The sequence below is a fragment of the Typopeltis vanoorti genome, chromosome 8, assembly GCF_054136105.1.
Source record: "Typopeltis vanoorti isolate ZY-2024b chromosome 8, IOZ_Tvanoo_1.0, whole genome shotgun sequence".
NCBI classification, from domain to species: domain Eukaryota; kingdom Metazoa; phylum Arthropoda; class Arachnida; order Uropygi; family Thelyphonidae; genus Typopeltis; species Typopeltis vanoorti.
This window is the reverse complement of record NC_143556.1, coordinates 17,685,741-17,701,079: the sequence shown is the minus strand read 5'-3', so window position 1 is coordinate 17,701,079 and position 15,339 is coordinate 17,685,741. Positions and strand designations below refer to the sequence as shown.

Below are 15,339 nucleotides of genomic sequence, written 5' to 3'. Positions count from 1 at the left end.
TCATATCTCGTACTTTAAATATTTCTGTATTTTTTAAGATTGATATAATGAAAATTGATAACTTAAGTATTTTTAACTCACTATTTTCTCTTAATTAAATGCTTGGGGCCCGATCCTTAAAAATAAGTTTAATGTGGCACGAGAGTCTGAAAAGGTTACTGACCCCTGATCTAGGAGATGTTGTATATGGACTGTTAAAAATTAGTTTAATAGTAATAAGAAGTGTCCATAAGAGAGTCAATTGGCATATTAGAAGTTGATATCTAATTTGTAGAAATAACCTCTTTGCGAATAAACTAGAAGTTTAATAAGTTGAATTTGTAAGCAGAGAGTAAATAAGTTTTAGAGTCAAAGAGATTATTTAGTGTTGAAGTGAAAGGGTTCTAATTTTATGCTAAAGATTTTATAGATGGGTAGAGAAAGCAATTTCCCTGTCGTTTGATTCATGTATATTTCATATTAATGTAAGTAAATAAATGTGTTTTAATTATTTGTTAAAAGAATGCTGCCTGATCCTTTATTTTACAACTGCACTGTTCCTAAATAAATCAGACTTGTGAGAGGGAAACAACTAAGGCATTAAAACACAGTTTTATTACTTAAGAACCACGACTGTTTATGTAAACTTTGTTGAAGGAAGTTATGCTAGTAAGAGAGAGATCTACCGCAAGTTTTATTGAGTCTTATGCCGAATATTTGATATACTGATGGCACAGTTTGACAAATAAATTTTTCTGTGTTCATAGGCATACAACTAATAAATACTGAAGAAGGTGGAAAAACATAATACGCAGTAGAATAAGTGAAAAAGGTCATGAGAGGAAAAGCGTGGACTGCTAATTATAAAGAAAAGCTAATTAGTAAAATAAGAATAAAAGAAGATATTACAATAAGACAGTAGACAGCATTTTGTGACACTATCAATTAATCTGTGATCACTACTAAGGATTTTACCCTTCAGCAGATCTCCTTAACAACCTTATCCACCTCTGGATGCAGGCTGGAAAGATTTGGAGAAATTCATATGGCAGCTCTTGGTATTTTCAAGACAGATAGATGGTGTATCTGGTATCTTAGAGGTCTTCTTACCATGCTACCATCTTATGGTCTCTTTTCTTCCTGCTCTTTGCAATTGGATTGGCAGTTTCCTCTCTAGTTGTTTGCTGCATGTCATGGTGGATGACTTCCTTTTATCAGATTTCATTATCAGCATTGGAATATCCCAGATATCTGTACTCAGCCATACTCATCACAGCTGAGTGCAGAATGCTGATAAAAAGGTGGGGAAATGTGTCAGCAAGATTTTATGAAAATGCAGTGGTAGATTAGTAGAATGAAGAGTATGCCACGAAAGAAATGGTGCACTTATGTGGAGTCCTTCACAGGACAATGTATGAGCTTGAACAATTGCATAAATGTCAGGTGAGTGATAGAGCTGAAAAAAGAAAGAAAGCAGACGTGTGAGGTAAAAAAAAAAAAGGAATATATGACAAAGCAAGAGAAGCAGAAGAAAGAGAAAAAATTTTATGGTGATTTTAAATAAAACAGTGAGTGACTAAATCTTGTTTTTCTGATGTGAAAATTAATGATATCAGTGAGGCTGCCAAGATGTGAAGACATAAAATTAAAGTTATTAGAAGAAGCAAAAATGAAGAGTGAGAGAAAGAGAGAGGGGGTAAAGATTGTGAATTTGCTGCCATGCTATTAGAAGAAAACTGAGGAGGATCATGATTGCAAATTAATCAATGTGTATGTTGGGTAGAAAGCGTGATCTTGACTTACCAAATTTAGAATTTTCATTTAAAAAAGGGATATGTCTGGAACTACAAGGTAGTTGATCGTGACGAACTTAGAAGACAGCTGAAAGCAGTGCAACGGCATAAAGAATCTGCAAGAAAATAATGTTATCAGTGTATAGGAGATGGTTAGAAACGTCTGAATGAAACAATATGCAGGATGTCTGAACAACTTTTATCCAATATAAAAAAGTCAAAGTTAGTTGAGTAGTTCATTCAAGCAAAATCTGATATACAGGTCTAATGAGAGTTTAGATCACATAGCAGATTGTTCCTATAAAGACCAACCATACAAGCTTGGTATAAAAAGTTTATGGAACGTGGAAGTATGGAAAACAAGAAAGGAGCAGGGTGGCCTGAAATGTCTGAAGAAAATGCCGAACATATTCAAAAGGTCTTTGTTCGAAGTCCATACAAGTTGACACGAACTGCATAATGTGAGTAACAGTTGTACGTGTTTGCAAGACATCATATAGTATGTGATGTTTTGCAAACATGTTTGACATTGCATCTCTTGCAAAAGCTTATGCAGGTTGATAGAGTTACCTGTAAGGAATATACAATAACAATATGTGACAGAGTTGACCAAGGCAATGACTTTCTGGTAAGATATTTTCTGATGAGGCAACTTTTCATGTTTCAGGGAAGGTTAACAAACTATGTACACAATTTGGGGTTCAAAAAATCCACACTGCATGTCAGGAAGTTCAAAAGTTAAAAGTTGGTTCAGTGAACCAACAGTGATCTGAAACATCTACCTAGACATACTGAAACACTATCTATCCACAACTGGAAGAACAACCACGTATCACCTTTCAGCAAGATGGTGCACCACAACAGTGGGTAATGATTGTCCACGAGTCTTTAAATAAGAAATTCCCAAACAGATGGATTGGTTGTGAAGGTGCCATGCAATGGCCACTTAGATCACCTGACATCAACATCTTGTGATTTCTTTCTTTCGGTATTCATCAAAGACCATGTGTATGACACTCAGGTGACAGATGTCAACCAAGTGAAGGAAAGAATTACAGCTGTTAATGAAATGAAAGTGTTTATCTGGATATGTTGCAGCATAAATGGCAGCATTGAATTATTGCCTTGATGTTTTGCAAATCACTTATGGTATTCATATTGAATGTAACTGTGTTACTTTAATAAATAAAAAAAAAAACTTTCGGGTTTTCTGTGTCTAAATTTCCTTGATTGAAAGGAAATTTATTTGGATAAGTTCTATCATTGAGCAGGAGCTGGGAAAAAAAAATGCTGTGACAGAGAGTAAGAAGAAAGACAATAACAGCAAACTAAAGCATTATAAGATATAAGCAAGAAGGGTGACTGACTAACATGATGAGGAAGGCAAAATCAGATTATTTGAAGAAATTAACTGAGCAAAAGGAAGAATAACCTTAACAAATGTTGATGATAAGGAGGCGACAGCAGCAGACAAAATAGTTGGGTAGCTGAGTGATCACTCTGCAAGGAGCTAGTATCCGGATGAAAATTGCAGTGACAGGAGCTGATGTAGGAACAGAGGTTGATGAAATGACAGTACTTATGATACTGCAGAATCTCAATGCAAATATAGGGGGGGGGGGGAGAACAACGGATCATCCCTGGAAGTTGACTAAAGGTGTGGTTAGTAGGGGTGTGAGGACTAGATTTTTTGCTTGGAGAGTTGTGAATGAGTGGAATGGGTGCCAGAGTCAGTTGTGAGTGCTCTGTCTGTTCAAGTAATGGGTTCAAGGAGAGGCATGATAGCTTGTGTGGATAGTTGGGGTCTCTCGCAATGAGTCTTCAGACTCCATGGAGGTGCTTGTACAATAATAATAGCCATAGGATTAGATGGGCTATCCTTTGCACATTCATATATTACAAGAATGTGCAAAGGAGCTGGCATTACCTCTGACTAGGTTATTCCAAAAGGGTGGAAAGAAGTAATAGTTCCATTGCATAAAGGAGGCTCTAGTACAGAAAGTGGCAAATCATTGACCAATCTCTATCTTGGAAGTTGTGGCAAAGGCATTAGAAAAGTTGGTCAAAGACAAAATTCAGGAATGGGTGGATAAGAATATGGTACTTATGGGAGAGAGCATGGCTTTGTGAACGGCATGTCATGCCTTATTAATTCAATTCCTTTTTATAATAGTGACAGCTAAGTCAGATCAAGGGAATGGCTACACAATGATACTGCTGGATTTTTTGCAAAGGCATTTCCCAAGATACCACACAGAACACCATTGCAAATTGGAGCAACAGGGGATGGATATAAAGTTGGTGATATGGATACAATGTGGTGGGATAGCTGATGGACAGATAGCAAAAAGTAGTATATGAGGGCAAAGAACTTAAGAGGATGACGACTAACAGTGCGCTATAGGACTTGTGCTTGAACCACTGCTTATAATGGCTGCACTCATTAATATAATGAAGGTAATCGATTAAAATAGGTATAATGGATAATGTACAGATACTGTCCTTATGTACACACACGGGCATGTCATCACCCTCAATAGGAAGGAGTGTCCAAGATGACTAGCTTATATGCAGCCAAGAAAGAAAAACTTCCTCCTTGTGAACCTTGAACCGACTAGACTGCCAAAGTTTAATTTCAGGTTTAATCTGGTACAGCTTGTTATTCACTCTATTTCATGATGTTAGTGTATTATTATTAATGTTCTTCTTATAATCTGCCTGCAATCCATAAAGGGGATAGGCATATAATGATATCTTAAGGAACACGATGAATGGGTGGATAAGAATTGTTGGTATCAGACTTCTAAGTGGCTAAAAAGAACTTCTTGAATCAGTATAAATAATGCATTTTTGGTAGCATTTAAATTTTATGTAATTTAATGTAAGATCTACTGCAGTATACCACATTTACTTGAATATAAGTCACATCCCTGATTTTACTTTACAAAAAAAGAAATTAAAAAGTTTTGCATATACCTCGCACACGAAAAAAAGTTTAAACATACTCATGTTGGGGCAATAGTAAGTTGCTCCCCGCAGCAAACAACATGCCCTCTCCAACAGCCGCTATACCACAGATGCAAGAAAAACAACTAGTTGTTTTTCTTGCATCTGTGGTTAGTGTTATTAGTTCACTAACTAATGTGATTCATTAGTTAGTGAACTAATTCACTAACTAATGAATCACATGTTCCCTCCCAGAAACTATGCTGTATAGACTCAAGCAAAACCATGTTGAACCAGCAAACAAAGTATCTAACTAAAAACTGTTGTCCATTTTTCAATTACATGAAATAAGTGTTTGTTTGATTGCCTTTGAAATTTTCGATGTGTAATTAAGACAAATCACAAAGGCTAACTTCAAATAAAATTCTACCGTGAATTGAAAGATGCAGAAACGGCACGCAAACAAGCAGCAATAAAATTCAACCAAAGGGCTGAAGCTTTGTGTGAGTTGAGGCTGCCTGCACGACATGGAAACTGTATGCAAAAGGTAATGAGAAGCTCTGTCGGAATGATAAAAGGGCAAAACACCACCCCATCACGAATGTGTTAAAACTAAGAAATATATTGGAGAATGTTGTTATGGCAGTTTCAGATATTATGGAATTCGGTTGAAGAGAATTTACATTCCAAATCAACAATGGTCAGCTTGCCTTTGTCATTGGGTTACGCGATCTTTGGTTAATACTGCACCAATCATATGCATGTCTTCATAGCTGTTCTATCCCTACTGGACTACCATTGTTCTTTCTCGCTCTGTTTTCACTTTTCATTAGTCATTTGTGAAGGATTGTTCATTACGTATCTCAAGTCTTGTAAATTACTGGCAATTTTTGCTCGAAATAATGGGAAAGAAGCTGATGCTATTTAGGTAGATGACTTGACGATGCACACAAGGAAACCGCTCTTGAGGCCGGAAGTAGCGATAGCGAATAAGAGATTCTTGGTAAGTCTTACCGATTTTCAGTTTTTTTCCTGAAAAACTTTAGTTTCTGAAAATCCCTGCATGATTTTTTAGCTTTAATTTTGGGGGAAAAAAGTGCGAGTTATATTCAAGTAAATGGGTATTCTGGTTGGAAGCTGCAAAATCAGAAAATTCTGCTTTGTGTGTTTGTGCTACTGGCATACAGAGATTGGGGTTGAATGCAGCTGTATATTTATTTATTTATTATTATTTTTTAAGTTGTTCACCCACAAAAGGTTATTTGCAAACCTATAGTACATTTTGTACAGTGGGTAGAATTAAAAAATATTTTTTTTATCAATTTTATATATATTTTTTGTATTTTTAATGTATTTTTTTACACAGCCCAGAAACCCTGCTCTAAAGACCAAATATGGAACTTTTTCAAGACACTTTAGGCCTCCAATAAGCAGGGTATAGTCTTGCACCAGACAATGAAATTCATCTCCCACCTAAAGACAATTGCAGGCATCTATGCCCATGGCAAGATTCGAACTGGCAGCATACTGGTTGGAGAGTAGGTATGCTAACTACTTGGCCAACCCAGCTGGCATATTTAGTGGCATCCATGCAGTATTGTCCATCCTGATGTCTAGAGCTTGCAAATACTTCTATTAGCAAATAAAAGGGATGTACAACAGTTTGACATATATTGTACAGATTTTTCCAAAATGAAAAAAAGGTGATGTGGAATACCCTGACAGGTAAATCAGAGTGTACTGTTTCTTGAAGAAATGTGTGCTTGAGACCCATAATTGAGTTAATCTGATAACTGTGCAATAAGAGCAAAGCAATGAACATCTGTTTCTGCCCCAAGAAGCATGGAGTCAAGGATGTTCATTGATCTCTGGCACTTATCCAAATTAAGACCCAAGTATTTTTCTTCTAGTGTAACGGGATGACTGTCCTAGTTCTGGGTCAGGATGAAGATAATGTTTTCAGCATGCAAACAGTTTTGGGCAGCAAAAATTTGAACAACCCTTTGAAAGCACTGTTGAAAGATGGTCAATGGCTTACTGCAAATGCCTTTTTATGATCCTCATATTGCAAGAATGACAAAAGACAGAAAAATCATCTGCAAGGATGGTCTGAAAAGAAGCAAAAGTGTTGTCTGTATCCCTTGAAATGGATAAAAATGAGCATTGTGGTTATAAAATTCTTTGTAAAAGAAGGTTTAATGCCAAAAGAAATTCATTTGAAGTTCATAAAAGTTTATGGGCTTGTCCTTCATTTCCGACAATTAAGAAATGGGCTGCCGAGTTTCAACGTGGCCGTACCAGCCTTGAAGATGGTCCACATGAAGGATGTCCAAAAATTGTAATACCAGAAATCACATTAAGTGCATGATATGGTATTAGATGACCAGCGAATCAAAGTGCGTGAAATTGCTGAGACTATAGGCATTTCAAAAGAATGTGTAGGATATATTTGAGAAAGAGGGCGTGTTGATGGTAGTACTGTGTTTGAAGAGCTCTGAAAGATAAGTTTTTAGTTTTTTAAAAAATTAGCGTTATTAGTTTAGTTTAAAATTTTTTTTAGATAGAATTAATTTAGTATTTTGATAAGACACAGTAGATACGTAATGTAGCACATAGCACCAAAGTGAAGAAAGGCAATGCCATTCAAATTGCTGTATTTGTTTGAAGAATTTATCCAAAGGGAAATTCGTCAGGTTTGTTTGGTCTGTGGAATGTATGCTTTACCGAAAGCGGCTGAAGTTTGGTTTGAGAGCAATAGTAGTGGGAAAGTGTGCCGAAAGTGAAGATCTGATGTGTCTCAGGTCGCGAGATTGACGTAGTGGCTGAAAGTCAGAATGTGACAGATAATTGTGGTGTGATAGAAAATTGTGATGTAATGCCTGATAGCACAGAGAGTGAGTTTAAAAGTGATACAGTTGATGGTGAAAGTAGAAGTACAGAGAGAGAGAGAGAGAGAGAATGGGTTGACTGATAAAAAAAAAATTAGAGTTAGCTTCAATGAGGGAGATAGCTCGGTTGCACGGAGTGATAAATAGAGCAAAGTGGCAGCCAGAGCGATTACAAAAATGTCTACCGAGTGGATCAGCTAACAAAAAGAAGCAAGTGCATGATAAGATAAATGAGAACGTGATCGGGAGTGACAGAAAAATTAAGGAGCGAGTGTTATATGGTAATTCAGTAGTAAAAGGTGTAATAGATGAGAGTTTGATAAAATCGTGCTTTCTGGGTGTGAAAATTAATAACATGAGGCTATTAGAGCACAGAAGCATATGGTGAAAGAAATGATGGTAGTGGCCAGAACAAATGATTTAAAAGGCGATAAATTTGCAATGAGAGAGGACTTGAAAGAATTATTGGAGGTAGCAAAAGGAAAGAGTGAGAGAGTTAAGATAGTTAGTCTGTTGCCGCAGTATGACAGAGTAGAGTTGAGGAGGGCCATAATTGTGAGTGAATATGCGTAGGTTATGCAGGAGGAGTGGTGTGGAGTTTGTGGATGTGTGGAGTGAGTTTGATGGGCAAAAGGACTTATACAAGAAGGATGGTTTGCATCTGAATGGATTTGGTGTTCGGAGACTGGAAAAACTGTTGCTGAATGAAGTGAAAGTGGATGTGCAGAATTAGGGAAACTAGAGCTTTTAGGGAGGGTGGGGATGCTGTTGAATGGACATGCAGACATCAGTGAGGCAGATGAGTGTAAGAATGTGTATAATATGTCTGAGTTAGGACGAAGGATAAACCAAAATGGGATAGGTAGTATAAGGAGTCCAAATAGGGGTGGGGCTAAGGGACTTGTGCACTTTATGTACACTAATGCCAGGAGTATTTGGAATAAGGAGGAGGAATTTTTGGCCTTGGTTAGTTCTTCCTGGCCACAGGTTATTGGCATTAGTGAGACATGGCTAAAAGATGATATAGTTAGTGGGATAGAATGTGAGGGATATAGTGTGTTAAGGAAAGACAGAGAGAAAAGAATGAGAGGAGGAGTGTTATTGATGAAAGTTGATGAACTGCAGCCAAAGAGAATAGAAGTTCAACTTCAGGATAGTGAAAATAGCACATTTGAGGCTATCTGGTGTGAGATTGAGGTCAGCAGAATAAAATTTACAGTTGAGTGCTGCTATAGACCAGGTAATGGAATAGATGATGGAGATAGTATGCATAGGTAAATAGACTCAATGAGTGGAGGACAGGTAATTATTATGGGGGATTTCAACTATGGTAACATTGATTGGAGGGGGGAGAGGACAAATGGGAGGAAGGAAATGAATTTTATGCAGTTATTTAGAGATAACTACCTGAGACAGCATGTAATGGAATATACTAGGGGTTCGAGAATGCTTGACCTAGTAATTGCATATGAGAAATTGAAGTGGGATAAATGTGTGAAATTTTCAATTAAGGTAGGGTACATGTGGAATTACCAGGCTGGTAAGTATGACAAGTTTAGGAGATTGCTTGGATCAGTGTCATGGCATGTTAAACTGCAAGGGCTAGATGTTGATAGTGCATGAATAGTGAAAATAGCTCATAGTTGATAGTGCATGGATAACTCCTTTACCGTAGGAAGCAGTAAAGGAGCGTTTGAGGGAGGTAATGGCTGACTGCATACCCAGATTCCGGAGAGTAAATCAAGTGGGAGTTAAACGGATGAATAATACCATTAAGCTTGAGCTGCAAAAAAAGAAACAATTGTAGATGAAATTTAAGGAGAAACGTGACCTGCAGGCACACGAACAGTACAAAGCACAGGCCAGAAGGGTAACTAGTGTGGTAAGAAAAGCAAAAGCAGATTATGAAAGGAAATTAGCAATGCAAGCTAAAGTGAATCCCAAACAGTTCTTTCAATATGCTGCAAGTAAACGAAAAAATGTATATGGCAAAATGATTTTAAGGAATGCCGATGGCAGGGAGGTAATTGAATCAGCAGAAATAGTAGAATTACTAAGCGAACACTTTGTAAGAGTATATCATCTAGGCTGTGATATTGCAAGAATGAGAGAATGCATGGCTGATACAGGAATTGAAGTGAATGAAATGGAGGTGAATAGTATATTACAGAACCTTAATATAAATACATCTGTGGGATTGTATGGTATACCAGCTCGAGTCTTATGTGAAGCGGCAAAAGAATTGTCAGTTCCCTTGATCATATTGTTTAATTTAAGTCTCAACTCTGGGTTAGTCCCGAGGGGTTGGAAAGAGGGGAAAATAGTTCTGTAAAAACTCGACTGTAGCTTAAATATTCTAAAGCACACTGCATCGATTTTTTACATGGGTCAAGTCCCATGAGAATGTTGTCAAAATAACTTGTTTGTTTCTGCATATTTTGTACTAGATATTTTTGTAAATAATCCTTTGGAAGTTAACTGTATATACTCCTTTAATAAGAATATTTTAGAGTGTTAAAAACAAAGGTAATGTTTTGCCACCAGAGCTGTATGTAATAGATATACGTGGCGGTATAAGAAAGGTTGTTTATGAAATTTTGTGTGTATGTGAAAGGTTTACAAGCTCTACACGTAAACACCTCCAAAGTCAGTCAGAAAGGTTCAAACAACTTTCTGACGGCCGGCAACTTACAATCAAAAGAAAGCGGAGGAGAGCAGTAAGCGGGCTGAACTTAAAATGAAAGAATCATGCCGAATTCTTCGGGGGTACAAACTTCGTGTGAGGTCTCAGAGAAGGATAATAAAAAGGGACAGAGCCAAGCATAGAGAGCTTCCCAGATCCAGAAGTCGCTAGAGAGAGTAGGCTGCCCGGTTCCAGACATCACCAGAGAGAGAGAGGGCATCGTGGATCCAAAAGTCGCTAGAGAAAAAGGCTGCCCGGTTTCAGATGTCACCAGAGAGAGAGAGGGCTTCCTGGATTCAAAAGTCGCTAAAGAAAAGAGCTGCCCAGTTCCAGATGTCACCAGAAAGACAGAGAGCTTCCCGCTTCCAGCAGTTGCAGAGACAGAGTTTCTAGGCTGCAGACAGGGCTTCAAATTGCCAAAAGGAGAAGTTCCAATCGCCGGAGAAAAGTTTCCAGTCCAGAGAGAGGACTTCCAGACATTGCTGAAGAAGGAAAGGCTTCCAATCATCGCCAGAGAGAGAGGGAACAGATTTGAAAGTCCATAAGAGAGTCAGTTGGCGGCAATTACGGTCATTGGAGGTGGCTGTTTGAGCTATTGGAAATGGCAGTTGTACAGCCATTTTTCGGCGAACCAAAGCAGAGGAGAAAAGGCGATGTAAATTATCCAAAACAACTTCGCTTGGAAGATTTTCTTTTCGCCGTGGGAGAACAACCTTTTGCCAGTCGTAATCCACAGCCCACTATTTTCCCGTTGAGATATATTACTGAAGCCAGACATTCCTGAGGAACCTCAAGATCTGAGAATGAAAGTAATGCCATAAGACTGTAGTGACTTCTGACTGAATGTGCGATGCAGTCTTTTGTAAGTTAAAACCTTTTGTTTATTCCCTCTCATAGTAGGTTGTAGATGGACTTTTAAGAGATTGTTCAATAGTAGTAAGAATTGTCATTAAGAGAATCGATTGGTATATTGGAAGTTGATATAAAATTTGTAAAGATAACGTAACTGAGAGTTAGCCAACCTCTTTGCAAGTAAACTAGAAGTTTAATCAGTTGAATTTGTAAGAGGAGAGTAAATAAGATTGTGAGTTAAAGAAGTTAATTAGTATTAAAGTAAATAGGTTATAATTTATGCTAAAAAAATTATAAATGGATAGAGAAAGCAATCATCCTAATGTTTAAATTCATGTATATTTCATAGTAATGTAAATAAGTTGTTTTGTTCTTTTTGTTAAAAGAGTGATGCCTGTTTGTTTATTTTTACAACTGCACTGTTCCAAAATAAATCGGACTTGTAAGCGGGAAACTAAGTGAGATAGCCGAAGCGTAACGTTAAGTAAAAGAATAGACCATGACTGTTTGTGTAAAGTTTTATTGAAGGAATTTGTATTAGAGAGAGAAATCTGCCAGCCGTATTATTGAGTTTTATGCTAATTAAATGATATTAGTGGCGTAGTCTAAATTAAATAAATTTTCTAGTATCTCAGGCATAAGACTCATAGTGCGAAGGGTAGATAAACATAGTACATAATAATATAAGCAAGAAAGATTCAGAGAGAGAAAGCGCAAACAGATAAATTAGAATAACGGCATATAAAGATATAGATAATATAGAAAGTATAGAGCAAAAGATATTACAAGTCATAAATAAATAATAACATATTATTACAATGGCGCAGCTTTTGTTTACAGTTCCATTGCATGAAGGAGGTTCCAATTGCTGTTGCAAATTACCGACTGATCAGCATATCAGTAATCGTTGTCAAGGGTTTGGAGATGTTAGTCAAGAGCAAAATATAGGAATGGATGGATGAAAATGGGATACTGTTTTGAGGACAGCATGGTTTTGTGAAGGGTAGTTCATGCCTAAATAACTTGCTCATGTTTTATAATACAATGACAGCTGAACTGGATAAGGGTAATGGATTTACAGTGATGATACTGCTGGACTTTGCTAAGGCCTTTGACAGGATACTACATGGAATTCTAATCAGTAAACTGCAGCACATGGGAATGGATATAGGGTTGGTGAGATGGATAGGAGGGTGGTTGATGGAGATATATCAGAGAGTAGTTTATTCAGGAATGAGGTCCAAAAGAAAGTTTGTTATTAGTGGTGTGCTGCAGGGTTCTGTTCTTGGTCCACTGCTATTTAATTTGTTCATTAATGATATAGGAAAGGATCTGAGAGGAACTATTCATTTATTTGCTGATGATGCAAAGTTGGGTAGAGCAATAGTGAATGCACATGATGTCAAAATTTTGCATGAAGCAGGTTGGATAGATTGGCAGTCTGGGAAAATGAGAATGGATGTCAGTTTAATGTAGCAAAATGTAAAGTTATGCATTTTGGGGTGAAAAAATTAGCAGCAGTATATCACATTGGTGGAACTGTACTCCAGGAGGGTGACAAAGCCAGTGATTTGGTTGTGTTGGTGGATAGGGAGTGGAAGTTTAGGGGGCACATAGCAAAAGTGGCTAAATCAGCTCATCAGATCACTTGGTTACTGAAGAATACTTTGACGAGTAGAGATAAGCAAGTTATTGTTCCTCTTTATCGAGCCTTGATAAGTCCCTATCTTGACTACTGTGCCCAGATCTGGGCCCCTGGGTTTCTTCTTGATGGGAGGAAGTAGAGAGGATCCAGAGGCAAGTGACCAAGATGATAGCTGGTCCATGGAATGAACCTTACGAGAACAGGTTGAAGATCTGTGGATTACAGAAATTGGTTGATGGGCAGAAAAGGGGTCATATGATTGAGACATTTACAAGATTAATTCAGAGGAAATTTTTCAGACCAGGTCTGATGATGGGAGAACTAGGGGCCATCCATGGAAACTGAGCAAGAGTATAGCAAGGGTGTTAGAACTAGGTTTTTTTTATTTGGAGTGGTGAATGAGTGGAATAAGCTCCCAGAGTTTGTTGTGGATGCCATGACTGTAAATGAGTTCAAAGCAAAGTATGATAAATACCATGCAAATACTGAATAGTTATTCTTGATATGATGTTTAGGGTCTCCCTTGATGAGTCTAAGGACTCCTTGGAGTTGCCCATAATAATAATAATAATAATAATAATAATATATTTTGCATGAATAATTGCAAATGATAAAGCTTTGCGCAAGATGGGTGCCACGCTTGCTCACAGCAGATCAATAATGCAGCCACATGAAAATCTCTGAACAGTGCTTGGAGCATTTTAACAAGAATAAAACTGATTTTGTGCATCGATTTATTACTAAGGATGAGACGTGGATTCACCATTACACAGCAGAATCCAGACAGCAGGCAAAACAGTGGACAGAAGCCAGTTGTTCAGTGCCAAAGTTGGTTCCATCAGCAGGAAAGGTCATGGCATCAGTGTTTTGGGATGCTAAAGGCATTTTGTTTATTAATTATCTTGAAAAGGGTAAAACAATAACTGGGGAATATTATTCCGCTCTTTGAACCAGACTAGATGAAAAACATTTGTGAGAAAAGACCCGGTTTTTTCTTCTATTCTAAACAGAATAGAAGAGAAAAATCCCTAGAGAACAAGATCTAGATGAACTGATACAGTAAGTAGTGCCTTATAAGACTGAAATATAAGATTTGACAATATCTGGCGTCTTCATTAATTTGGAAGAAAACTGTCAAAACTGATTTAAACATTTCATGTAATACTATCACAGTATCCTATATCCCGTCCCCTCTCTCCCAAGGAATTTGATGCCTAATATATATCTTGGTTCTCTTCCTGCATTTTTTCCTCAATCATACTGTTTTTGACACCTTCATAAGAATGAAGTAAAAAATCATTTAAGTAATGAAATATGAATATTCTACAAATGACTATCATCTTACATTTCAAGAATATCCAAGTATATTTTCATGTTAATGTATCTTTCAAAAATCGGGGTAGTTTCATTTCTACTGTGCTTTGTTAATTCAATAGCAGCTACATGAAATTTATGTTTCAGAAATCATAAAATTTTCGAATGACACATTTTATAATTTCCTAGAGGCATATGAAAAACTTCCCTAAAAGCACAAAGTGCAATGAATCACTGTTTGGATATGCACCATAAATGAAACATGCTTCTCTAAGAATAATCTAATCAGAAACAAAAAAAGTAACAATTTAAAATAGACAAATACATATTAAACTAAAAATAAAGAAAACTATAAAACCTTTAAGAACAACATCTGAATCATTAAGAACACCAAACAAATTACCACGATGTTTAGAAAAGCTTAGATGTCGATGCCTTTCCTTTAGTGATACACGGTGATCAGCATTCATTTCAGACAAATTATGGAGACTACAATTGTGTTAGAAATAATTACTTTAATTTCCCGATATTTCGACCTTCACATTATATGCCAGCCTGGTTGGCCGAGTGGTTAGCACTCTCCAGTCAAAAGGCCGTGGGTTCGAATCCTGCCATGGGCATGGATGTTTGTGATTGTCTGTGAAAATACAAGTGGTGTTGGGGGACAATAGATGGTGAATGAGGGTGAGTGGTGGAGATGGAGAGTAGGTGCCCTCTCTCGATGAGTCTTGGACTCCCTGGAGGTGTCAAATAATAATAATATTAAGGTTAATTATCTGGAGTATACTGTGTGTGTGTATATGTGTATATATATATATATATATATATATATACACTCCAGAGTATAATATAATTATCTGGAGAACACACACACACACACACACACTGAGACAAGCTATATTACATTTCAAACAGTATGCCAAAGAGATAATGATCCGATCAATGGTTATTCTACTGGAATGACCTCTAGTGGAAAAATTAAATAAATAAACAAAAATTAAAATAAAATAACTACATCAAAGCTATATTCTATTTATAACATCACCAGAGAACAATTTCATATAGATAGTTTTATTACAGCAAAAGTGGTGTCCTAATTTAACATGAGAGTTATATTAGAGTTAAGATCCTGGATTACGTACAGTCCTATTTATATTTACTCTTAGAAAGGTTATGTGAGTAGAATATGTGCTATCCATATTCTTGGGATTTTTAGACCATCATTATTGTTAAGATTGG

The 15,339-nt window shown here is 36.9% G+C and overlaps 1 protein-coding gene across 6 annotated transcripts in view; it reads right to left on the bottom strand.

The window, feature by feature from the left end:
• The window catches only part of LOC150103765 (dynamin-like), a 519,391-nt gene that overhangs the window by 27,295 nt on the left and 476,757 nt on the right, over positions 1-15,339 (bottom strand). For 4 of the 6 annotated variants that reach the window (XM_090397139.1, XM_090397140.1, XM_090397143.1 and 1 more), the window contains one exon: positions 1,783-1,888. The exons of the other annotated variants lie outside the window; for them this stretch is intronic. In XM_090397139.1, the coding sequence (XP_090253265.1) occupies positions 1,801-1,888 (88 nt within the window). In that variant the 3' untranslated portion in view covers positions 1,783-1,800. The remainder of the gene's footprint in view (positions 1-1,782; positions 1,889-15,339) is intronic. 6 annotated transcript variants of the gene reach the window in all.